The 27,728-nt window shown below is 34.6% G+C and overlaps 1 protein-coding gene across 4 annotated transcripts in view; it reads right to left on the bottom strand.

Moving 5' to 3' along the window:
• The window catches only part of RARS2 (arginyl-tRNA synthetase 2, mitochondrial), a 54,306-nt gene that overhangs the window by 25,073 nt on the left and 1,505 nt on the right, over nucleotides 1–27,728 (bottom strand). For 3 of the 4 annotated variants that reach the window (XM_074333282.2, XM_088795568.1, XM_074333284.2), the window contains exons 2-5: nucleotides 15,393–15,466; nucleotides 11,039–11,141; nucleotides 9,631–9,714; nucleotides 3,300–3,397 (exon numbers count right to left, since the gene is read on the bottom strand). In XM_074333282.2, the coding sequence (XP_074189383.1) occupies nucleotides 3,300–3,397; nucleotides 9,631–9,714; nucleotides 11,039–11,141; nucleotides 15,393–15,466 (359 nt within the window). Of the gene's footprint in view, nucleotides 1–3,299; nucleotides 3,398–9,630; nucleotides 9,715–11,038; nucleotides 11,194–15,392; nucleotides 15,467–27,728 lie in introns of all 4 variants that reach the window. The other variant, XM_088795569.1, reaches the window with a different exon arrangement.

Genomic DNA, 27,728 nt, shown 5'->3' with positions numbered 1-27,728 from the left:
TCATACCTCCACAGTTTAACACAATTAGGGGACTAAGGTCTTTGGTAATTTAAGGCAAAAATATGTTAAAAATTAGAAATTTAGAGAAGATAAATTAGAACTCAAAGAATCATCCTTAGTGAAACTAATCCTGTGATTCATGAAGCAGTACCATACACAGAAGTGGCACACTTAGTAAAATCACGATGGATAAACAGATGAAGAAATTCAGAGAGATTGTTTTGACACAAGCAACATTTATTATAGGGAATTAAGTTTAGTGCACCAGTTCACAAACCATTTATCCTTTTAAAAATTATTGAGGACCCCAAAGGAATTTTGTTTTTATATGTAGTATCTATCAATAGTTACTGTATCAGAAATTGAAATTGAAAATATAAAAATAATCATGCATAAAATTTCCCAGAATACTCCGAAATCTGATCACCACTCTAAATTCTCAATCAACACCCTTATCACCCTCTGTGTGCTTGAGAAGTTGTAATCAATAATTCAACAATAGAAAAGGCTTCTATAGCACTCAATACCTGAGTTACAGTTTCATGCACTTTACATGCATTAACTCCTTTAATACTCTTAAGAGGTGTGAGGTAAGGTACTCTCATCTCTTATTTCACAAATGAGGGAACTGAGACAACAAACGTGCAGTATCTTGATGACTGTTGAATCTGGGGGATGAGCATATGGGACTTACTTACACTGTTCTCTGTTTTGTATGTGTTTGAAAATTTCATGAATTTTACAATATGAAAAATATAAATTAACCAGAAAACCAGAAAAATATATAAAACACTGGTTTTACCAAACTGGACAGTGAAGGACTGTGATTCCTAAGCGAATGAAAGCAAACAAGGACTGCCTTAATAGCAAATCGGTGAGCTAAAGCAGAAAAATGTATAGCATGAAATGTTTATATGAGCAAAGCATGAAATGTTTATATGAGCAAAGTTTCAAATCAATAATCTAAAGTTTCCCTTTAAGAAACTAGAAAAGGAAGACCAAAACCGAGAATAATATTGATAAAAGCAAAAAAATCAATAAAACAGAAATGAAAGAGAGAGAAAATGTTCTATACCATTAATTGCAGTGGTTGTTACATTACCTGTACACCTTTGCCAAAACTCATCAAATTATATGTTGAAATATGGTGAACTGTATTGTATTGTATGTAATTATACTTCAATAAAGCAGATTTAAAAAATTGACAGAATACTGTGAAACAAAAATTACAAACCAGCCCTGGACATCCTGGTATTAAAGGAAGATAAGATACATTGTTCAGTGAAAAAAGCAAGGAGTAGAGCAATGCCTAATGTGTGATTTGTTCATAAAGCCCAGAATATCTCCAGGTGAGTAAATAAGACCTAGTATTGGTGAATGCCTATAAGGAGAGAACGGGGAAACTGGGATGGGGAGTAGACTTCTTTTTCACTGAATAGCCTTTTGTAATCTTTTATTTTTTTAAACTAGGTATTTATATTATCTGGTTTAAGTTTTCACAGAGTTTTTGTAATTTTTCTCTAGGAATATAAGAACTGAATCTATCTAGGTCTTCAGCCTTGACAAAATGTTGCTTAAAATCATCAATTTGCCATTCTCTGGCACCATATTCCTACTGGAAAGGGAATACAATAAAATGGAAAACACAAATTCAACTCCTCTGGCAACTAAAATAACCACAGTAAATGAGTTACAATTTGGACATCTTACTGGGACTTGTAAAAAATTACTTCATGTAATTTCCTCAGTTTGTAAGAAGAGACAAATATTATTGCTGTTATTTTCCAAATAAGAAAAGAGACCAGAGAAAAAAAGCTGTTCCATTGAGATAACTGAATCTGTTACTAACAGTCAGAGCTGGTACCCTGATCTTTTGGAGTCCCATTTTACCAATCAGAGATCCTCAAATTAGTTTTGTGAGAACACTTCACATTGGGAACAGCAGGAAGTGGAGACTCCATAGGAGTATTAAAACAGTTTACTTAGGAATCAGTCCTTATCATAAACAGATACCTTTACCGAATCTTAGATGACCTGCCTTTTCTAAGAACACAAATGAATGTCAGAGGGTACAAATGCGGAATCCGCAAAACCCTCTCACCTCTGTGATCCAGGTGCTAATCATAACTAAGTTGAATTGTTATCATCGTAAATTATAATGAGTTAGGAAACCTGAAATCATATTTATCGTACCAATTTTTAAACATCCTCTACAGAAATATAGACTTAAGAAAACAAAAGATTCTAGCAAGTTCTATCTTTCTAACTGGTAAATCAGTTCATTAAATCTCTTCTTCAGCTTCTAGGAAGGCAAATTTAATATCTGATAATTTTCATGAGCTGTCAACCTGTAACCTGTACTCTGAAAGTGTTTCCTTTCCTTCTTTGGCTACTTAAAAACAGTTCAAATATTAGACAGTTGTATTGATAGCATATCAGAAAGTTATAATGAAGACTATTTAGAGGCAGATTAAAACTTCAAACTATTTCCCGGTAATTTTTTAAATTATGTATTACAAATACTACAAGGCTTTGTTTTCTGGTAATCACATTACTTAAAAATTCTTAATATGGCAGTCACCATTACCTCTGCTTTAAGAGTTTAGTAATATTAAAATAATTCCTAACATTTCCAGCAGTTACGGTGTTTCCCCGAAAATGAGACCTAGCTGGACAATCAGCTCTAATGCGTTTTTTGGAGCAAAAATTATGTTGAGACCCAGTCTTACATTACCATATAAGACACAGTCTTATATTATAGTAAAATAAGACCGGGTCTTAACATTAATTTTTGCTCCAAAAGATGCATTAGAGCTGATTGTCCGGGGAAACGTGGAATCTAATCTGTGTATAAAATGTACATTCCTATTTTTATTTGTTTTGCTGACAGTTTTCTATAAAGTATATTTTTACTAAGTTCACGTGTGAATAATTTTTAAAAATTACAGTATAAGGTACAAATGTAGTATATTTAATAAACTGTTAACCAAAGCAAAAAAAAAAAAAAAGTCTAGTAAAATGAAGAACTCGTTCTTCTAAAAAAAGCAAAAAAGTAACTGTTAAATACTTAATTCTGAAAGAAAAAGAGCCCATAATAATCACTAGACATTGTTTTGCTTGGAGTCCAACATTTTTTATTCAGGGTTTAATGATCAATTCACTGTGAATTTAATAAAATATAATCTCACTGGTTTTCAATTTTTCCACATGTAATTTCATGAGACCTCAGATGATAACGGCAATATACTTACCTGACCAGCCAGCTGACTAACCAACACATAAGATGAGTAGGCACTCACCTGAATTCAATCACGATCTTCTTCTGGGAAAGACCAGAGAAAAGCTCACTTTTTAATCCATATTTTGAGCCATCTTTGATTACTTGTTGTAGCACTGTCTGAAAAGTAAAGGCTGGGATTTAATAATAGGAAAAAAACCCTGCAATTTTCTTATTTACTTTGTTATTGAGAACTAAGTGTTGCTAATTTTGCTCCATCTAATTGATGGAACTGAGAATTTCCCAGCACTGTCAGCAGCATCACCTTCCATCACTAACGCTACTCAGAGCGCTAATAATGTCTACATTATATATATAATATATATATAATGTCTACGAGTGAATGTCTACAGGGGCTCTGTTCCCCTTTATGCATCATGTCCAGGAACCAAAGATGTAGATATTTTACAGGTGAAGAAACTGAAGTTTAGAGAGGTTAAGTAACTGCCTAAATCCCACAGAAAATACTAACAATAAAACCAGAAGCTACATCGAATGTTTACTGACTGCAGACTCTGTGTGAGGCAATATTCTAAGCATTTTCTATGTATTAACTCATTTAACTCTCGCAATAACCCAAAGAGGTAAGTATCATTTTTACAAATGAGGAAATAGAAGCACAGACTGGTAAAGTAACTTTCCTAAGGCCATACGGCTATTAAGTCAGACAGCAAAATTTTCTTTTACTCCATAGCTATGTGTTAACCACTGCATGCTGCTGCTACTTTTGCAATACTAATGATCACAAGTAATGGCAGAAAACAAAAAATTATAATTCAAATGCCTATTGGCTAGATTAAGTAAAAAACAAGCAATTCTCACAGAAACTGCCAAAACATAGTCCAGGTTAATTTTTAACACAGAACTACTGTATAGTTCACAAAATTCATACTTTTTTATTTTTATTTTTTTACTAATGGTGATGATTTATATTTATTTATTTATTTATTTATGGGTTAGGGTTTTGAATTTATTGTGGTAGACTTTTATTTACTCTAATATTGATTTTGCTTCTCAAACTGGATTTTGAGTCCTAAATATGTAGTTTCTAATGTGAAGAATTTCACTATCATAAGAGTTGGTTCAGATGGTCACTTAATGACAAAAGCAGAGAAGAAAGCAGGAAGTTGCGAAGCAATACTGTTAAGAAGCATCTACAGAGTGTTAGGTTTGCGTCTAGATGCTTTTCTGTTATCTTTAAGCCTCACAGTCTTAGAGGTGGGCAACACCTCCCACTGAATAGCTGCAAAAACCAAGGTTCAGAAACAGCATGTATCTGCCCAAGGACACCGAGAAAATAATATTCTGCTCCCTCACACAGCACAGGAGGACACAGAGAGAAAGGATTAATAAATACAGAGACAATAAAGAGAACAGTGCCTGCCACACCTTAGGGGACTATTAAATGTTAATTACTTCAAGAATGTGAGCCACAAGAAGATTGCCAATGGAGAGGTAAACATTAGTGAGAAGAAATTCATACGCAGATTATTCTAAAGTTAAGGTCTACCCATCTTTTTCACTTTCCATGCCTTTTTATGTAATGGATGGTAGGCTCCACAGACAGTTATAGCAATAAATTTGAATTCTCTTCAACAAATGACTCTCAGTTTGCTGATTTCTCTGGCACAAACACAAAAGCAACTTTAATAAAGGACTCTCTTTTATGCCCCCACTTCCAAACCTTTCATTAACAATTTGACCCACCTGCTACCTGGAGCTTTTTTTCTCTACTATTTCACTGAGAGTGCTCTCCAAATCAAAATTCTAAATGCTAAACCTAATGTTTAAATTTTGTTTAATATATTACTTTTTATGAATATTCTTTTTGTAAAATAAAAAAAATTAAACAATTAAGGCTAAAGAGTCCCTTTTGATCATCTGCCCTAACTCTGGTCCCTTCCCACTTTCCCCAGGAGTAACCACGTTTCTTCACACACCATCTTAGCTGATGACTACTCTCTTTTCCTTGCAATTACCCTCCCTCCTTTGGTTGCAATGACACCACTCTCTTCTTAAGATTTCAACTACTACTTACCTAACAAAATCTCTCCAGAGACACCGACGGATATGCCCAACTCAGGACTGGACGTCTCTCTAAAGCACTTCAAATGGAATATACTTCTCTTCCTTCTGCATTCTCCATTTCCATGAACTTTATCCCTAGCTAACCATGTCAGAAACTTAGGAGTTCCTAAAATTTACCCTTTTCCCTCCATAACCTCTATAAGCTATCACCTATTAGTCACCAAGCCCTGAACATGCTAACTCCTAAATATCATTACAGTTATACGCCCTGCCCTGGTTTAGACCCTCTTCATCTGTCAGGTACACCACTACAAAACAACAACCACAACAAAGCAATAACACCTATCTTCTTATATGATATATATATTTAATCAAGTCTATGTTCCTTCAAGGATTCCCTATCCCTCAAAGTTTTAGCAATTAGTGATTTGATTTTTACTTTACAGGCATTATCACCTTTACATTTTTTTGATTTTGAGAAAGTTGATTTGTTAAAAGGCACACTACAATACCCATAAAAAACAAAACACACAAATGAAGACTGTTAGTTATTTTTTTGCAATAATATATAGTTGGCTCTTAAACAAGGCATGGGTTAGGAGTGGCAAAGGCCACACAGTTGAAAATCCACATATAACTTTCGACTCCCCCAAAACGTAACTACTAATAGACTACTGTTAACTGGAAGCCTTACCGATAACATAAACAGCCAATTAACATATTTTGTATATTATATGTATCATATACTGTATTCTTAAAATAAAGCTAGAGAAAAAAAGTGTTAAGAGAATCATAAGAGAAAATACATTTATAGTGGTTACTGAAAAAAAAAAAATCCAAGTATAATTGGACCCATGCAGTTCAAGAGTCTTGTTCAAGAGTCAAATGTATAACTAATGAAATGAAATAAATTTCGTCTGGCCCAAGCTGTCCTCTCTGCCTGGAATGCCTGGCCTTATGTCTCCCAGGTATATTCTTCTTCTTCATCCCAAATTCAAGGTTATCTCCTCTTGCCACAAGACAGACTTATGTGTACCTTTCTTTACACTGGATTGAATTTTTATACATGCCTTCATTATATTAGTCATCACACTATCGTACCCATCACACATTATACTGATACGCTTTTCTTTTCGATCATGAGCTCCTTGAGGGCAGGATCTATGCCACTTTATCTTCAGATTTCAGTTAATATAATCCCTGGCAAATAATAAGCAGGAGGTTTATTAAATTAGTGGGCACACGGGAGAAAGTTGTTAATTATAGAATGTCAGTGAGCTAGTCAAGTTCCCCGATACTCCAATAGATGAATAAGACTAGAGGCCCATCTATTCATCAATATGTATGTCTAGCTATAAGACGTACTCAGTAATGTAAATATAGATACATAAAGAGTTTACAATCAGAAATTATATCTTTCAAAGGTTTCACTTTTTGAAATACTTTAGCAAATTAATGAATATTCCAACTGGCTGGTACTTTTTGTTTGTCTATCACCATCAAGTTTTCTGTGGAAGATTTTTGTTATTTTATCTAACTCTTTGTTGGATGCTATTTCTCTACAGCCCTCAACAGGACTTCTAACTAAGCAAGCTACCACTACCTATTTGTCTACTCAATCCTTTGGTCAATAGTAGAAAAGTATTTAATTCTTCTCTCTTTCCAGGTGTTTAGCCAACTGGCACTACACATGATTTGAATGTATCCAGTACCTAGTGGCTTAAACTTAGTGAAATGATGAGCTCAATTACGGCAACTTAAATTAGTATCTCCTTTTCTTTTTTTCTTAAGTTTTGGTAGAGCATGCAAAGTTTAACTTGGCAAACAAAAAATGCATGTGTACATGTGAAATAAAAATGATGTTATCCCCTGTATATTTCTAAGGCACACCTAAAAAACAGGATTTTGTTTGCCTTTTTCCTATTTATTTAAACTCATATTTTCTTTCCCTAAACTGAATTAACTATTACTTGAATTAATAGTTTCTCTTGAAAATCATCTGTACACTACTGACAGGTGCAATTTTGGTACCAAAGTGATAGTTCTTCACAATATATGAATTGGTCATATCTAGCTTTGAAAAATGTATTATCTAGTCCAGAGACTTGGCAGCATCTACTGACTTTAATTTCCCATTTTAACCTCCTACCCTTGAGGAGGATTTATATGAAGACATTTCCAGCCATTATTAGTGATCCAAACTTAAGCTAACATTTAATCATTCCTGATGCTGCTGGTGCTAATTCAACTGGAATGCATGAAGAGATACTGTTTTATGCAAGGTTAAGTTTGTACATGTTAAGCAATGACAAATTCGTAAGTTTCTGCTTGAGGAGTAAGTTTTGAACATAGATCACTGGCTCATGTCAATCTTGGTAACTTTACAATGTAAAAATAAAAAGTTTTATAATGGTCCTAAGAAGGGTTGACTTTTTCGCAATATGATCTGAAAAAATAATTAGACACGCAAATGCCACCATTTCAGGCCTAAAAATAATGGAGCCAGATGTAGAAGAAATTAGACTTTGAGCAAAAAAGATTTATAATTTAAAAACTGCAACTTATAACACAAGAACATTCAATGCCTCTCTTTCAGAGTATCAGTGTTCACTGCTCTAGGATATATCTTTACTTTGACACTGAGCAGGGCTACTGTGAGCAATTTGTTCCTTTAACAAAATTCATACTAAGATCCTGATCCTCAAGGCCACAATGAAGATAGGATTTCCATGTGAGAAAGAGTAGCTGGACCTCAATAGCTCTTGTCCCTATGTTGTCAATTGAGAAGGATTTGGAAATATTTTTAATAAGCAAGCAAGTAGTCATCCTTAAACTAGAGAAAATCTCAGTTTATTAATTTTACTAAAGCATGAAAATTCATGGCCATTGAAATTTTAAATTATTAAGTAAATATATGCCTTACCTTGAAATAAAAACCACATCTCTTTCACCTAAGCTGGCTGTAAAGGCAAACTCCATCTACCATAGCACATTTCCACATCTCAAGGAAAATTTAGAAAGTACAATATTGCTGCCTGTCAAGTGGCTTAAAGTTTGGTGGGCATTTTGGGTGAGCTGCATTTCCACTTCCACAAAAACTGAGACAGCAACTGGAAGAAAGAGTCACTTACTTAAAAATGGTAAATTAGACTCAGTGGTTTGCTAAATTAGCATGAAATGTTATCAAGAGCCCAGCAAGTTGTAGACACTTTTTCACAAGCTCAAAACAAATTTCCTTCTTATCTTTGTGACTGATTTTGGTTAACTAATTTACGTTTAAGTAAGAGTGAAAAAAAGCTAAAAGAAAAAAGTTTAAAGATCTAAAGATATACATAAAATACTAACTCTCCTTCAGTTAGAAACTATATTATTAGAAATTTTGGTTTTACAGTTATTTTCAATTCAAGACTGCAGCATTTACTAAGCCTGACCAATTCAATACTGGTGTGTAGTTCTTTTTAAAAAAATAATAGACCAAAACATGCATTATGAGAAATTTTCAAGTTCAATTGAGATGAAAACTCTTAACAAAAGATCTCAAACCACTGCCTATGCAGGATTAAGTGTCCTCCCTGGTCTCACTCACGTGAGACCCAATTCCTCTATGCGATTTCCCCAATCACTCCAGGCCATCCTGACTTTTTCCATCTTTGATCTTTCTTATGCTTATTGTACTGATCATACTTTTTTTTTGTTGTTTTAATATTTATTGTTTTATTAAAGGAAGAAGTTGTCTTATAGTTTCTTGTATAAATCTTACGCTTTCAACAGATTATAGACTACCCCAGAGCAGGAACCAGCAGTACCTTTCTTATATTCAATACAGAGTCCATTAATTCATTCAACAATAGTTATCTCATTCCTACTGCATGCCAGGCACTGTGGTAGGAACGGGGGATCCAACAGTGAGGAAAAACAGAAACTGTAAGTACTAATGGAAATTAGAGTTTAAAGGGCAATACGTGTTAATCAAATAAAATGTAAAATAGCAACTACAGTAAAGGAAAAATATATAGTGCAATAAGAACATATAAATGAAGGTCAGAAAGGCACTGCCCAGGAAATATCAAGATTTGAAGAATAAGCAGGAGTTAACTGGGGTGCCACTCCAGGCAGAGGTATTGGAATGTGCAAAGGTTTTGAGGCAACAAGAGGCACAATAAATGTAAGAACTACATTTGTGTATATATATATATATATATATATATATATATATATATATATATATATATATATATATATATATATATATAGTGGAAGAGGGAAACCACTATAGCTAAAGTAGAGAGTGAAGATGCAAGAGCTGAGACATAACCCATTCTTACCTTTGTTAATAGTTCTCTGTTTATTTTGAAATTTACAGTTCCTTGACCAGTGCTGATTTCACTCACTACTGTATCACATTTTAGCTGAAAAGATAACAAATCAAGTACAATAGGTTATGTTATAAAATGGCCTACTGAGAGTTGTAGTTCTAATATTATCAAATTTTCAACTGTGCAAAGGCAGCAGGTGCATCAACTCTCTGTCATTATTTCTGGACCTGGGCCTTAGCCAGTCCCTTCAATTCTATCATTCCATTTGGGTAACACATTTTCTTCTTTTTCTGACTAGAACGCTATTCTGTATTCCTATCATTTTATCACCCAAATTCTCCATCTAACATGGAAGAAAGAAAGCATCACTTTACCCCCACTCTACGCACACTGAGCTGCACAAATTCTTTTTACCTCACCCATCTTTTAAAAGAGCCACAGAACATGACAGTCTGCCGGAGCCTATGTTAAAGCACTTGCACCAACATATAAAATGTAAATAATTTAAATATGTTGCCTTCAGTGAATAGGTCTTAAAATTTTAACCAACTAGACGTTCAAATCACCTGATATACCCATGGAACTTGAAGAGCCACCAGTTTTTATTTTGAGACTAAATATTGTAATTAGGATGATTCTACTCCTGGTGTAGTTGCTGATAAAAATCTGGGGTGTTTTATTTTGATCAAAGAAATATTTACTAAGCTACCAAAGCTCCTTGATCATACTCATTCTTTAAACATTTTTTTCTATGATAGTGACTTTCATTGTTCCAATTCTTCAGTGTGTCCAGACACCTCTTCTGTATCATATGTAATAACCTTACTTAAAAAAAACAAACAAACAAAAAAACCCAAAAACCTTGTCTACCACCTGCCTTTTCTGATGGAATTACACCAACAATTTAAATTTGTTCATTCTCTATAGTCCTCTGAATTCCTTTTAGATACCAAAGCCATCAGAGACATCAAAGAGGTTGATTAAATCATCTAACCACTTCTACTCTGCAATCATGATTCTATTTACTTCTAATCATTTCTCCTCAAATTTTAATGCTCCTCTTCTCAGAAACTCATTTTCAAAAGTACAATCTACTTATCAAGCTTCTTTTCCTAAATTCAGAAGTCCATCCAGCTTCAATCTGTAAATTTAATTAACACTTCAGTCCTTCTGTAAGTACTTAATCAAAAAATTGAACAATGTCAGCTCAAGAGGAATGCTTTATAACTAATTTGAAAAAATCATCCTAATCTTATAGCACATAGCTAAAACGAATTTAAATTGTATTTTCCAAGGTGCCTTGAATAAAGAAACACTATTAAATTCATTATTATAGTTGAGATAGCCTGCTAAGTATTTTTTTTCCTTTAAAATAATGAGTTTATTATAATGTCAAAAAGAGATAATGTTAAGATACCTTTTCTGCCAGTCTCATGGCTTGAACTTGAATATCTGGTCTTGAATGGTCATTGCAGTTCTCCAATAAAGAATCCACAGAAAGCTGAAAATCTGCTACTTCTCTAAAGACAGACGTTGAAATAGGAAAAAGCTGCTGTTACCCTGAAAACGTTACTGGTGTAACAAAAAGACTAATCACTATGAGTTCTCCACATTGACACAATTTTATCAGAAGGTGTTATGCTTTCAATATACAAAGCAGTTAGAAATATCATCACCTTGTATTTATTTAGAACTTTACCTTTTATTATCATCTTACAAAATTCTTCCTCTCCCATTACCTAATTGTAAGTTTATATCTCTGTCAGCTAGAGCAGCCACTTTGGAAAACGTTAAGACTTGACATGTTAGAAAGTGAGCACATGATTATTCATTATGTTATTCTCTATAAATTTTTCTGTAGGTTTGAAATAGTTCAAAGCGTAAAAAATTTTTTTATTGATATACAAACATCTACATAATTACCCACACTGAACATCTCCTAAAATTTAATAAGGAACCAGACAGAGGATGAGACCCTATGGGCTGAGTAAGTGGGTTGAGTAAGGAGGTCTGTCTAGCCCACTGTGACTGACACAAAAGGATGTATTTTAGAGGGGTCGAAGTGATTGTTCTTACCACTCTTGAAATTTAGAGACATACCTAAAAAATCCTGTGTGACTTTTGTTTAACAACCCATTAAAGAACCTAGTCAACAATGACCATTAAAAATTTTCCTGGGCTTTCATCCATTATCCAGCAACCCAGTGTGGATTACACTTACAAACCCAAACTCATCTACTGAGGTTTAAGCTGTAACTACAGACCCAAGTTCATCTATCAATCACTGTCTATGTGATCTTGGGCACGTTGCTTAAACATCCCTTGTACCTCAGGAAAAGAGTGATAATAATGGTACCTACTTCACAGTGTTGTTGAGCAATTAAGTCCTGGTTAAATAATACTAATTCTAGTTCTGATGTTAAAGTGTACCAGTACTAAGGCCTGGAGAATTATTCTGTCTGTAGTTCTTCCTGTATTGACTTGGTTGGCAAACTATACTCTGTTTTTCTCTAAGACTATTCTTTAACAATTACATGATAATCTAATTTTCTAAAGATTAACTTTAATTGTGGAAACTCATATAAGGTTTGAATGCATTTTTATTTTTATTTATTCTTATCAAAGGACTAATAGCTTAGTCAAGTATTTGTGGCAATAATGTGGGAAACTGAAGAAATTTAACAAAATGAGAATAACAGAATTAACACACAAACACAGATTTTTAAAAATAAAAAAATAAATTAAAAGTAATACGATCCATAACAGTATTAACTGAAACGATACAGATTTGAATATACCAAAGATTAAACTATGATTTTTGACATACAGCTAGGACACTTTGTAACAGGTTTACTATGACCATATGCCTATAGGATGGCTCTCAAAACATCTAGGAAACACAAAGAGGTCACATGATTTTCTATAGAGTTTTTAAAAATTATGAAGAGTATGAGGCACCTTTAATTTTATTCTAGACATGAATAATAAACTAGTTCAATTGAATTTAAAAATTTTATTATCGACAGAAATCACAAATATGTCTAATTAGTTCAATGTTAGGAGGACAAATTTTAAAAATCACCCTTTTGGTCTATTAATAGTGATTTACAATAAAGTAGGAATATTTAAAACATGAATTCTGAAATTATGTAAAGGGTTATTTGCCAATAAGAAAGATCAAAAGGGAAGTAAATGATTTAGGGTGGTGGGGGATCAACTAGACTTGACCTACTTTCCAATTTTCACTTTTGGGAACTTTTAATTATATACTCACAAGGAACTTTGGCTTTGTGTATTTAAAGAGGTAATACTTAGCCATTGTTAAAAGTGATATTTACAAAAAAAAGAATGATGTCAAGGGAAAAGGGTTCAAAAATCATATATACAGTAGTTTTATAGTTATGTTTTTTTAAAGGCTGCAAGACATATTCAAAGTGAAAATGTAAAAATACACCAACTTGCTAATGTCAGTTGTCTCACTGCAGTAAAACTAAAGGGAATTTTTTTTCTCTTCTTATTCTTCTGTATTTTCTTGAATTTCCTTAAGATTATATTTTGCTTTTGTGATAGAAAAACAAACTAATTTAAGTGGACTGGACTTATCAGGGGATCACTTCATAGACTGTGTAGCTATATGACCAAATGCGCTGTACAACTGAAACTGAGGTAGAATGTTGTATGTCAACTATAAGTAAATGTGTGTATGTGTGTGTGTGTTTGTGTGTGTGTAGTCATGGGAGGCGGATTATAGAATAAGGAAGACAGTCAATGGTATTGTGACAGTCATATAAGATGTCAGAGAGGTAGTACTAGCTTGGGGGGTGGATTATCACTTTGTGAGGGGTGTGAATGTCTAACTATTACGTTGCTTTGTGCTCCTGAAATTAATACAAAAAGAAAAACCTTAAGAGACATAACATCTACACTATGAAAAGCAGTAGCTGTCAAAATAATCCATTATGAAGACGGGTGGTAGGGGTACAGATGTGTGCTAACGCTAGTCAGTGATGGGCACGGGGGAGGGGGGTCATTAGACTCTTCCCTTTACCTTAATACTGTTTACATTTTTAAAAAGTATAAAAAGCAATAGCTACTTTCCCACTATTTCTGAGGACTGGTTCTTGTGGTGTTAGAGTGAAATCCCTAGACTCAAGTACTCCTGATTTGTAACAAAATTATTAATCCTCTCTACTATGATTAGTATTAAGCAGGAATTCCACCATAGTTGAAAATATAATTGAGCTAGAAGATCTGAGCAAATGCTTCATATCATATTAAACAGGCTACATTAACAAAATTAATATTTCGTAATTATTTCGTAATTTCCTGGCACTTAACAGCATTTTAGAATAAAGTTAGAAATATAGGACAGTTAGGCTTAGTTTCAGTACTATAAAGGACACCTGGGTTTATTATGGCAAAGCACTGGAGATTCCCTTTGTTTTAAATAAATTTAATATATAGAATTTTAGACTTGTAGCCTAGAAAAATTTTGAGGTCCTCCCCAATTATTTATTTTCTATAAACCAAAGTGTTAGTATTTCAGATTGTTAAAGTGGAGCTGCCCAAAGGAGCTCCAGACAGGAGGAAATCTTATTCAAAAGATGGGCCAAGACAGTTTCATGGCCTTTGAAAAATGAAATAAAAAGAGCTATTCCCATTGTTATGCAGAATGTCACAGATTTTGTGAAACAGGTAACTGGTTTCGAACATTACATCAATGCACATGTAATTATGAGGTCCCCTTGGTCAGTGGTTGCCCTATTCTTGGAACACAATAGAGAGGAATTCGCAACAGGCCATTTTAAAGATGTTCTCTTTTACAAGGTCATATGTAGCTTTTTTCTTCCTTTTCCACTTATCTCTTTGTCCTATTCTGGGATAATCTTTATCTTAAAATCCTGACAAAGTTAAGGGGACAAAACATAAGGACATAATGGTACTGATGATTATATCTTTACATCTTTCTAAAGCTTAGGGCTTAAATGCCTACTCTGTAACTAATTGCTTGTCATTATTAACTGAGTGAGAGGGTCTTTTATCCAAATATTGAAGTTTTCTAGCCAAATGGTAAACAAGCATCATTTAGAATGACCAAACTCACAAAGAAATAAATATTTCCCTGCATTCAAGAAAGCAACTATCGGTTTTATGTAGTCCTAACCGACAGTGCTCTATCACTGGAAGTCTTCAGACAGAAACAAACAAAAAACTAAAAAATAAACCACAAAAAAACCTAGTGGGTAAATATTGTACGATGGTATTCAGGCATCAGATAGGTGTATAATCTAAGAGTCCTTCAAAAACCCCGAGATCCTAACCACAGTTCTTTTATTTGCTGTTATACAATTACATTTGAACCTCAATCCTAATTCTTCTTAAAGACAGCCATAATAAAACTATGCATAATTTATGCATAGTTATTAGCATAAATAAGTATTAAAACAACATGAGCATACTAATATAATCTGCCATGTCAGAGTACGTAAAATACAGATTTTAATTTTATTATTTTTGTCAATGGGAATAACAGTTGTAGTTATTAGCATAAACAAATATTAAAACATGAGTATACTAATATATACTAATCTGCCATGTCAGAGTATGTAAAATACAGATTTTATTATTCATGTCAATGTGAATAATAGGCTAAATTACATTTTATGATTAATTTCAAGGACTACTCTGTAAATTAAATAGTGACAATTTTTTTTTTGTATGTTGATAAAGTTAGTAACGTTTTAGATTGTTACAAACATATTATACTTAACTCTTTTCTCGAAATCGGAACTGCAGATATTGATTTGATCAAGTTTTCTGGTGGAAGATCCAGTACTCTGGAAAGCTAAAAATAAAGAAAAAAACAGCAAGATTGTTGATATATTTGTTCCAGATTCAATGGAATACTACTCAGCATAAAAGAAATACTGAGGCACTTAACGTAAAATGAGCCTCAAATGCACCATGCTAAGTGACAAAAGTTAGCCTCGACAGGTGATACAGCATATGATTCAATTTTTGACATTCTGGAAAACCCAAAACTGTAAAGATAAAGACTTAGATCAGTGGTTGCCAGGGATTGAGGGTGAGTTTGACCCATAAGTAACAAACAGAACTGTTCACCAAAAATAAAAAAATAAAAAAAATAATTTTATATTTATAAATTTAAAAATTAAATTACTTTTTACAAACAGAGAGGGGATGAATCACTGAGGAACCAAAAATAATTCATCTTTATTCATTCATAAAGTATTTACTGAGTGCCTATTCTGTGCGAGGTACTGTTCTAAAAGTTGGGGGTATAGCAATAAACACGAGAGACAAAAATCTCATGGCACTTAAAAATAAACAAACAAGCAAAACAAGTAATGGGAGAAAACTCTGATCCCCAGGCCCTATCAAAGATTTACTCACCAAAACAGCAGGGTGGAAGCATTTGTATTTTTTAAAATTTCGCTGAATGATTGTAATGCATAGCCACAGTTGTGAACTACTGCCCTAATCAATTTTTTTATTGAACAATTCTTACATGACAGGCATATCTTCATGCCTTAATTTTTCCTTAAAATAATTCCATGACTTTCACACTATTATAGACTTCATTTCATGAATGATGGACCTAAAATACAGAGAATTTATGTAACTTGTTTAAGTGGAAAAGCTGGGATGTGAACACAAGCTACCTAAAACCAGAACCTCCACTCAACCCTTACGTCATATATATATATATCCTTTCAATGAGAAATGCATAAAAACAAAACAATAAAATAGCAGTACAGCTATAATGAATTTAAAATTGCGTTCATCTTTCTTCCCCGACCTCCTCATTCCTTATGAGGCCTCTACAACGGACAAACCACGGCTGCTGAGGGATAAGGAAAAGGGAGAAATGGGGCAAATAGGAAAAGTAAAGAATGTAAGAAGAAATCTTCAGAGGTGTTTGTAATTATTTAGGAGAGTAATAAAACTAAAACCACTGCCTCCTAACTAGTAATATTTACTCTCATATAGTAAAACAAAATCATTTGTTGAATTTCACAATCATTTAAAAAAAAAGTCAAAACTTATTGACCTGGAACTGTCATTTATCTTTAAATACGTTCTGCTTTGATGTAGTATATGTTGATTTTTAAATTTAAATCTCACAGAACAGTCTATGTATAAATTCTAGTCTTTAGGAACGGCATTACTATATCCCCCACAAAAATGTTATTTCTTTAGGATATTTTCCCAGAAGTGTATAAATATTGCAAAGCATTTATAGAATAAAGGCTATGACAGTTCATGTTTATACTACATAATGTTCCTGCAATATAGATGCACCAGTAATAAAGGGCACCAGTAATAAAGGTTCTATTATAATTTTTCTAAGGAAATAAAAAGGATTCAAATTCCAGTTCCACTTTTACTAGCTATGAGTCCTTGGGAAAGTCATTTTACATGAATTAGCTTAAGTTTTCACATCTGACAAATGGGGTAATAAATCTAGTAAATAATAAAATAGAGCTCTTGTGAGGATTAAGAAAAACATGTCATACAATAAGGATGTAATAAATATTATTTCCTTTTTCCTTTAAGAGGTTTTATTTTGAATATAACATCTCCCAAACTTACCCATAACCACTAAGATTTTCTGCCTATCTTAAATATAACTAAACTTTGCTGAAAAAAAAGTGATATAGGTAAATTTTAAACCATTTCAGCTGACAAATTAAGTTGTGGATTTAAGTCATAAAATCTTCACATTCAAATGAACAAGACACAAAAAATTCTTTCCAATATAAACTAAAAACGATTTTTTAAATATTTATTTCTCTTATTATGACATCTCATTTGCTCCAAAAAGTTTCTTAGGGGGCTTAAAAACAAAAAAATAAAATGGAAGTATAAAATTATACCAGAAAACCCAAGCTAAAGACAATTATTATGTTTCTTGGAAGCCAAGCTACAAAGGGGATATAACTACACAGCATGTTTTACCTAATAATAAATCCAGCAAGTCAGCAGGAACAAACTTTTCCTAAAAGTAAATTCTAAGACCAAGTTATATTCACATGCAGATTACCAACACCAAAATAGAAACTATTTTTAACAGAAGTCTTACAAAGGCACAGAAACATTCTTATATGATGTAAATTTAAAAACCAAAATTGGGGGAAAGAGGGAACAGGGAGTTACTGTTTAATGGGGACAGTTTCAGTTTTGCAAGACGAAAAGAGTTCTGGAGATAGTTGGTGGTGATGGTTGCATAACAATGTGAATGTACTTAATGTCACTGAACTGTACATTTAAAAATGGTTAAGATGGTAAATTTTATGTTATGTATCTTTTCCCACAATTAAAAACAGGCACAAGAGCCCAAGGGAGCAAATCCCCCTCTGAGGAGTCAGCCCTGACACAGCAGCTCATACACTGGTGCAGCCAATACTCAGTCAGTCAGCTGGGGAGTCATCCCACCCATTGACATGCCCAAAACAATCAAGGCTCAACTACAACAGGAGAACACCCACAGCACATTCAAGGGACACTCCTAGAACACAGGAGAGTAGGTAGACTGCACTATTGGATCACACAGGGCACATACTACATAAGGCCACCCAACAAAGACTAAATGACCTAGAAGATCCACCTAACACATAGAAGCAAACACACAGAGTCAGCCAGAACGAGGAAACAAAGAAACATGTCCCAAATAAAAAAAACAACAACAGGAGAAACCTCCAGAAATAGTACTAAATGAAATAGAGGCAACCAACCTACAGAGACAGAGTTTAAGACACTGGTTATAAAAATGCTTAAGGAACTTATTGAGCATTTCAGCAAAGAGATAGTAAGCATAGAGAAGGGCATAGAAACCATAAAAAAAGAACCAGTCAGAAATAAAGACTACAATAACTGAAATGAAGAATACACTAGAAGGAACCAACAGATTAGATGAAGAAGAGGACTGAATCAGCAATTTATAAGACAAGGTAGCAGAAAACACCCAATCAGAACAACAAAAAGAAAAGAGAATTAAAACAAAAACAAAAAAGAAGATAGTTTAAGGGACCTGTGGCACAACATCCAGTGTAACATTTGCATCATAGGGGTACCAGAAGGAGAAGAGAGGGAGCAAGGGAGTGAGAATCTCTTTGAAGACATAATGACTGAAAACTTCCCTAAGCTGGAGAAGGAAATAGACATACAAGCCAGGAAGTACAGAGAACCTCAAACAAGATGAACCCAAACAGGCCCACACCAAGACACATGAAAATTAGAATGGCAAAGGTTAAAGACAAAGAGAGAATCCTAAAAGCAGCAAGAGAAAGACAACTAGTTACTTACAAGGGAGCTCCCAAAAGACTATCAGTGGATTTCTCAACAGAAACTTTGCAAGGCAGAAGGAAGTGGCAGAAAATATTCAAAGGGAAGAAAAACAAGGACCTACAACCAAGACTACTCTACCCAACAAGGCTATCATTTAAAATTAAAGGAGAGATAAAGAGCTATCCAGACAAGAAAAAGCTAAAAGAATTAACTACCACCAAGCCAGTATTACCAGAAATGTTAAAGGGAATTCTTTAAGCAGAAGAGAAAACAAATAACAAACAAAGATCAAATATATGAATAATAAAATGACAGTAACTATGTACCTGTCAACAATCACTTTAAATGTAAATGTATTAAATGTTTCAATCAAAATACAGAGTAGCTGAATGGATAAGAAAACAAGACTCATACATATGTCTACAAGAGATCCACCTCAGATTTAAAGACACACATAGACTGAAAGCAAAGGGAAGGAAAAAAACATTTCAAGCAAATGGAAATGAGAAAAAAATCTGGAGCAGCAATATTTATATCAGACAAAACAGACTTTAAAACAAGGACTTTAATAAGAGAGAAAGAAGGACATTACATAATAATAAAGGGATCAATCTAACAAGAGGACATATCCCTAGTAAACATCTGTGTACCCAACAGAGGAGCACCTAAGTATATAGAATATTGACTGACATAAAAGCCGAGATCAACAGTAACACGATCATAGTAGGGGAATTTAACACCCCACTGACACCAATGGACAGATCTTCCTGACAGAAAATCAAAATCAACACGGAAACAGCAGCCTTAAATGACACACTAGACCAGATGGATTTAATTGATATTTTTAGAGCATTTCACCCCAAAGCAGAATATATATATTCTTTTCAAGTGCAGATGGAACATTTTCCAAGCTAGACCACATGTTAGGCACAAAACAGTCTCAATAAACTTAAGAAGACTGAAATCATATCAAGTTTCTCCTCTGACCAAAATGGTATGAAATTAGAAATCAATTACAAGAAAAAAAACAAGAAAACACAGACACATGGAGGCTAAATAATATGCTACTAAATAATGAATGGGTCAACAAATAGATCAAGGAAACATCAAAGGATACCTTGAGACAAACAAAAATGAAAATACGATAACCAACTACTATGGGACACAGCGATAGCAATCCTAACAGGAAAATTCGAAGCATGCAGGCCTACCTAAAGAAACAAAAAAATCTCGAATCAACAGTCTATCTTTACACCTAAGGGAACTGGATAAAGAACAGGAAACAAAGCCCAAAGTGAGTATAAAAGAAGGAAATAATAAAGATCAGAGTGGAAATAAACAAAATAGAGACTAAAAAAACAATATAAAAGATCAATGGAACCAAGAGCTGGTTTTTTGAAAAGAAACAAAATTGACAAACCTTTAATGACACTCATCAAGAAAAAAAAGAGAGAGGACCCAAGTAAATCAGAAATGAAAGAGAAGTGACAATGGACACCTCAGAAATACAAAAATTTTAAGAAAATACTACAAGCAACTATATGCCAACAAATTTGACAATTTGGAAGAAATGGATAAATTTCTCGAAGCATACAATCTTCCAAGGCTGAATGAAGAAGAGAAAATCTGAACAGACCAATTACTACTAACGAAATAAAATCAGTAATCAACAGGCTCCCAACAAACAAAACTCCCGGACCAGATGGCTTCACAGGTGAATTTTACCAAACATTCAAAGAACAATTAACATCTATTCTCCTCAGACTATTCCAAAAAACCAAGAGGAAAGAAGGCTCCCAAGCTCATTTTATGAGGCCACCAATACTGATTCCAAAACCAGACAAAAAAAAGACATTACAAAAAGAGAAAATTACAGGCTGATATCCCTAATGAACATATATGCAAAAATTCTCAACAAAATATTAGCAAACTGTATTCAGCAATACACTAAAAAAATCATACACCACGATCAAGTGGGATTTATTCCTGGTATGCAAGTTTGGTTCAATATCCGCAAATCAATTAATGTGATACATCACATAAACAAAATGAAAAATAAAAATCATGTGGTCCTATCAATAGATGCAGCAAAAAGCATTTGAGAAAATCCAGCATCCTTTTATGATAAAACGCTCAGCAAAGTGGGGATAGAGGAAACATATTTCAACATAATAAAGCCCATATACGACAAACCCACAGCTAATATCACACTCAATGGGAAAAAGCTAAAAGCATTTTTTTGAAGATCAGGAACAAGACAAGGATGCCCACTTTCACCACTTTTTATTCAACACAGTACTGGAAGACCTCGCCACAGCAATTAGACAAGGAATAAAAGGCATCCAAACAGCAAAGGAAGAAGTAAAACTGTCATTTTTTGAAGACGACATAATACTATACAGAAACCCAAAGATTCCACCAAAAAAGCTATTAGAACTGATAAATGAATTTAGTAAAGTAGCAAGATACAAAATTAATATTCAGAAATTGGTTGCATTTTTATGCACCAAACACAAACTATCAGAAAAAATTAAGAAAACAATCCCATTTACAATTGCATTAAAAAAATAAAATACCTACAAGTAAATTTAACCAAGTAAAAAACCTCAGAAAATTCTAAGACATCGAAGAGAAATTAAAGAAGATAAAATAAATGGAAACATACACTATGCCCGTGGATAGGAAGAATATAAAATGTCCATACTACCCAAAGCAATCTATAGATTCAATGCAATCCCTATAAAATACCAATGGCATTTTTCACAGACCTAGAACAAATAATACTAGTATTTACGTGGAACCATAAAAGACCCTGAATAATAGCCACAGCAATCCTAAGATAGAAGAACAAAGCTGGAGGTATCATGCTACCTGACATCAAATTATACTACAAGGCCATAGTAATCAAAATCACACAGTACTGACATACTAGGTTGGACAATTAAGTTCACGAACTCATCCTAGAAAAGTGCTACATACTTCATTGCTGAATATCACTATGGTCACCTTTGAAGTACTCTGCTTGGGAAGCTATGCACCAATGCCAGTGCCTGGTCCACCCTTCAAAACAATTTTGGAACTCTTTTTCTGGAATGGCCCTCAGAGCTGTCATCCTTGATATCCTGAACATCATCGAAATGTTTTCCTTTCAATATTTCCTTTATCTTCGGGTAAAGAAAGAAGTCATTGGGGGCCAGATCAGGTGAGTAGGGAGGGTGTTCCAATACAGTTATTTGTTTACTGGCTAAAAACTCCCTCACAGACAGTGCTGTGTGAGCTGGTGCATTGTCGTGATGCAAGAGCCATGAATTGTTGGTGAAAAGTTCAGGTTGTCTAACTTTTCACGCAGACTTTTCAGCACTTCCAAATAGTAAACTTGGTTAACTGTTTGTCCAGTTGGTACAAACTCATAATGAATAATCCCTCTGATATCAAAAGGTTAGCAACATCATTGCAACAAATTCGCAAACTTAATTGTCAGACCCTGTAAATGCACTTTTCTTTGTACCAATGTTATGTAATCAGCGATCATGATCTGGTTAAAGCGAATAATTTAGCAATGATATTAAATGGGACTAGATCCACCCACTAGAGAAGTTGCAGACTTTATTTCACCTGCTCAAGTTGTTCTTTTTTCAGTTTGAATTAGTTGCCAAATAATATATGGAAAGTAAAAAATAACACTGGATTGTGTGCATCTGCATCTGTAGTATCAGTCTCTGGAAAATTTAAAATCAGAACTCAACAATCTGGTGTTACTGCTTTATTTCTGAAATGAAGATTTTTGATATTATTTCTAAACCTGAAGTAATTCATATTATTTTGATATTTCTAAACATGCTAATTTTCTGATGATTAAACCCCCTTTTGATACATCTAGGATTATTTTATCTGAGAAGTCATCATTTCTAAAAAAAAACAAAACAAAAAAACAAAAGTAAAATTTCAAAAAAATAAAGGACCATGGGCCCTTCTTGAAAAATCTATTTATAAAGAAATACAGCCAATTAAGCCATGCATCAGGAAAAGGATCGGTGGGAAGCATCTCATCCAATATAAAATGAATAGGGGACAAGTAGTATAGATATAGTTAATAAATAGACTTTAAGTGTTACAAACTTTGAGTGAAAAGGTTACTCAAACAAATTAGGAAAGGCAGAGCAAAGTTATATCAAACAGGAGTGCTAATGTCCCCCTCTCTGTGGCAGGGGTTGATACTGTCTAAATTGGAAACATCAAGATTTTAAAGAAACACACCAAACTGGAATGTTCTTCACAATCTCTTTCCTTAGTTGTGGAGGACTCATTTACCAAATACATCAATAATTCTTTGAATTGCACTTTGGTTTCTTTCTCTTTCATTAAATTCAAGCAAAATTGTTTAGTACATTTTACTTAAAATAGCATTTCAGTTATGGGTACATGGGGAATTACAACCCTACTGTACTTTAGGCAGTTGGACATTTTCCATCATAAAACCTTTAAAAAAGCAAAGGAACCTAAAATAAAAACTCATTACAATACAGCCCCGCTTTTATAAAAAAACATTATCTGTCCAGTCTTCCTATCTCCCTCCCTTCTTTTTTTTTATCTGTATATCTGCAAAGAAATATATCTAAAAAGAAGGTCAACCTATTAATGATGATGATTATTTACAGGGTAATGGATAACAAATAGGTCCCCCAAATCAGAAAGTGATGTGCAAAAGGGGGTTCCAAAATATTCTTTCCTCAGAATTCTAATTTAACGCAATATTTATTGAGTGTATACACCGTACCAAACACAACCCTCAGCACTACATATTTATTAATTCATTAAATCCTAATGAGGTAGCTAAATTTTCCAGATTTTACAGATGAGGGACAGAGATCTTACATACCTATCAGAGAAGCTGGTTTTAAACCCACATATCTTCCACAGTCAATGTTCTTAATCATTATACCAGTGAATCCCACACTTTGCTGCACATTGAAAAGACCTGGGGATCTTTACAAAACACTGATGCCTGGCTTCCGCATGCAACGATCCTGATTTAATTAGCACAGGGTGTGACCTGGGCAACTGGATGTTAAAAAGTTCTCTGGTTGATTCTAATGTGCAGTGAAGTGTGGGGACCACCGCACTACGCTTTTCTGCCTCCTGGCCGTCCTTGGTAAGTGGTTAGCAAGCCTGGATAAACATCAGAATCACCTGATGATTTTTAAAACTTCAAAGCCCCTACCCCACCCCAGGCCAATGCACCTGGGCTTAGGTATTTTTTAATGCTTCTCAGGTATTTCCAGTCTGTAGCCAAGGCTTGGGAACCACAAGGCTTAGGGAGACATCAGCTGCCCTTCAGGTTAACAATCAGCGTCCACCTTAGTGAGCGTTTTTAATTAAAGGAGTATCCTTCAAATGGGTGGGGCACCAAAATAAGAAGAAAAAAATGTTAAGAATCACTGGCAAGTGGTCAAATGCCAGAGAGCATGGTAAAAATTGACCTATGTTCTCATAGGTTCAGTTATTCTAGAAAGAATGACTTTCTTCAACTGTCTCTGAGATTGTATTTAGTGCATTTTCTATTGAGAACGTGGCCTATGGGTTTCCTTAGCTACAGGATTTTTCTTTTTTCCCCTTCAGATAAAGGTGTTTCTACTGGCATTAGGCTTCATCCAAGACTACCACAGGTATAATGTAGAATATAATAATGGCTAATATGTGTTGAGTGCTTACACTGTACCAGGTACAATTCTAAGCCTTAGATTTGGCAACCTAAGGTCAGAGATTCTAATAGAATAATCTTTAGTTCCCAGGATACCCAGCATGAGAAAGCACGTTAATTAAGCAGCTTGTGGGCAGCACCCAACCATTCCTTTCCCAGGCAAACACAATTCCTAGCCCTAGTAGATCAGTTTAGCTCTAGACAGGTTCTAAATTCAGTTAGGAGCTTAAGTTCAAGATCAAAGTCTCTGGTAATCACATAAGAACCCTAATTCTGCTAACGAAAAAAGATTCTTATGCTTTAGCAACGTCATGCCAGGTGTCGTGCGGGGTCTCAGCTTCCGCTCACCACACAAGAACGGAGGACACGGTAAGACCAAAAAGGAACACCCACAGAGCCATAGATGGGGAGTCATACCACTATACTCTCGCTGGTGGCTGGGTTGGAGTAACAGGAGACAGGAGCCACACGTTCCACAGCCTGCCGTCCGCTTCTCTGCCAACCAACCACCCTGCCAACGTAGCCACAGCAGTTATATCAGTGGCTAATGGCTAACTGGTTACAGCTGATGGCCAACTAGTCACAGCTGATGGCCATCTACTACCTGAGCCAGTACCTTCCATGTGAGGCTGAGAACCTGGAAACTGCTCTCTGGGACTCTGTCCCCATAATCACTCTTCCAGATTTTAAACTGTCAATTACACTTGGTTATTCCTCTCTTTTGACTCTGTAACATAACCAGGTCCGGTGTATATGTTTGCTGCCAAGACCCGAGGCACAAGCACTCCCACATTTGCTGAACCTTTCTTCAGGTGCTGGTCTGGATTTGCTCAAAGACTCAAACAGGCAGCGAACAAGGTAACAACTGACACTTCCAGGGCCAGAAGAAAACATTCCAAACGATTTGGAGGGCAAGTTATTATTACCAATTATCTATAATGAAAGAAATTCAGCATGGCTCTTGTCGTTGTGGTTTTAAGCAGAACTGAACACTGGTGGGCCTGTGAGAGTGGGTTAGAAGTGAAGTACACAGCTAGATAGTTCAGTCACGCCTGTCATTCACTTGAATGTGGATAAATATCTCCCCAACATAAATATTTCAGTTTAGGACTAGAGGACAATTGGTCAACAAGTTCAATTGCTCCTTGAGGCCACACCTGAAACTGACAATAAAACTCATCAGTAGTCAAGGCCTGTCTTCTATTCACTGTTAGCAATGCATCTCTATCAAGTTATGTAGATATAAAGTAATGAGAAAGAGAGCTTCAGGTCACTCAAAATATAAACAATTACATGACAATGAAATGTAGTTTGTGATCCTGGAAAAAATATTGAAAAACAACAAAACGGGAACAAACTATAAACTAGATAAAAGCATGTCAATGTTATGTAAATCTAACTATAGTGTGGTTATATAAGATACTGGGAATGGAAAAATAGAAAATTACAGTGTGGCTAGAACCTACAGAAAGAAGGGGTAGAGTGGTATGAGTTGAGGTTGGGAAGAAAGCTGTTAAGTAGTGGGAGAATTTGTGTAATGTAGTTATAAGTGATATGATTTGACTGACATTTTGAAAGTCACTTCTCTTGCTACAAGGAGAATGGAGGGAGAGCAAGAATGGAAACAGAAAGATCCATTAGAATGCTGGTGTAAGCAGTTGATATAGGTGCTACTGGTAGCTTGGTTTGGGGTGACGGAAGGGAAGGGCAGTAGCGATGGAAAAGAGTGGATGGATTCAAGATATTATTTTGAAGATAGAATCAACAGGACCTGCTGAAGTGGGTCATCAGAGGCATACTCTAAATTTCAGTTATGTCTAAATGTTGTGGTTCCACGAACATAACCATGCTCTCCCATGTGTCTGTGTCTATGCACATGCTCTTCTGGGAGTATCCTAACCCTCCCCAAGCTGTCACCCTACTCACTTGGTACACTCCTACCCATTCTCCTTTCAGGACTGAGCCCCAACATTACCTTTTCCACAAAGCCTTTCCTGACACTTAGAAGTTCTCTTCTCCATATTCCCTTAGCACTTCACATATGCTTCTGCCATAGTAGTTACAGACTGCACTGCAATTATTTGTTTATGTATGTTTCCCAAGTTAGGCTGGAGACATGCCAAGGCAGAAATTATATTCTATTCACTTTCAATTTAGGACTCGTGATAATGCTTAGAAAACTGTAGACTCATTAATCAAAATTTGTTGAACACATGTGCCATTTCATGTAATACATTCATTCCTTCATTCCTGAACTAGCAAAAGCTCCTCATTTGTAAATGTAGGTGTTGTGCATATTTTTATTTATGCTCATTTCAGATCAACCCTCAATGACTCCATATTTGGAGAAATACATATTTGCTTAATTTATGTTGTCATACAAACTTATTAGATTCTGTTTAATGATCAGATTGTTCTCCTTGCCCTCATAAACTATAAACAGCATAATGTATAAGAAGGAGGTGATTTTGAGGTTAGATCTCTGTTCATAAACCAACTTCAATTTACTGACCAAGTGGCCTTGGGTAAGTTATTTACTCTCTCTGGATCTCAATTTGCTCAACTGTATAATAAGGTTAATATGTCTGTCATAGGGTTATCATGGGGCCCAAACGTGAATGTAAAGTATCTAGCCAAATATACACTCAATACACATTAGTCCCTGGTTCTCCAACTTGCCTTTTTTACACAGAAGCATACAGCCTTTGCAAAACTAAACACAAAATGTTTCTAGCCATGGCACTTTCTTTACTTAAGGGCTAACAATGGACACCACCTTACCTTCCCCACCTCCCATCCCAACACAACACAACTTGTGACACTGAGGTCCAAAACTACCTACCCTGGACATAGTTCACTGTCTACATTAACATGACTTTATTATTTCGTCTTCATTAACATAACTTTACTATTCTAGGAGACTCCTGCCCAGATAAATATCTTGATTATTCATTACAGGAACTACCTGAAACATCTATCAGTTCTTCAATACAAAGCATCAACAGTTTATGCCTAAGATTCCTTGCACTCCTCACCTTGCTCTTTCCATCAATCTAAATACTGTTAAGTATCCAATCCTAATCAAGTCATCTCCTCC

The sequence above is a fragment of the Rhinolophus sinicus genome, chromosome 2, assembly GCF_057876585.1.
Source record: "Rhinolophus sinicus isolate RSI-liver-muscle chromosome 2, RSI-T2T, whole genome shotgun sequence".
Lineage (NCBI taxonomy): Eukaryota > Metazoa > Chordata > Mammalia > Chiroptera > Rhinolophidae > Rhinolophus > Rhinolophus sinicus.
This window is presented reverse-complemented; position numbering and strand designations above follow the sequence as displayed.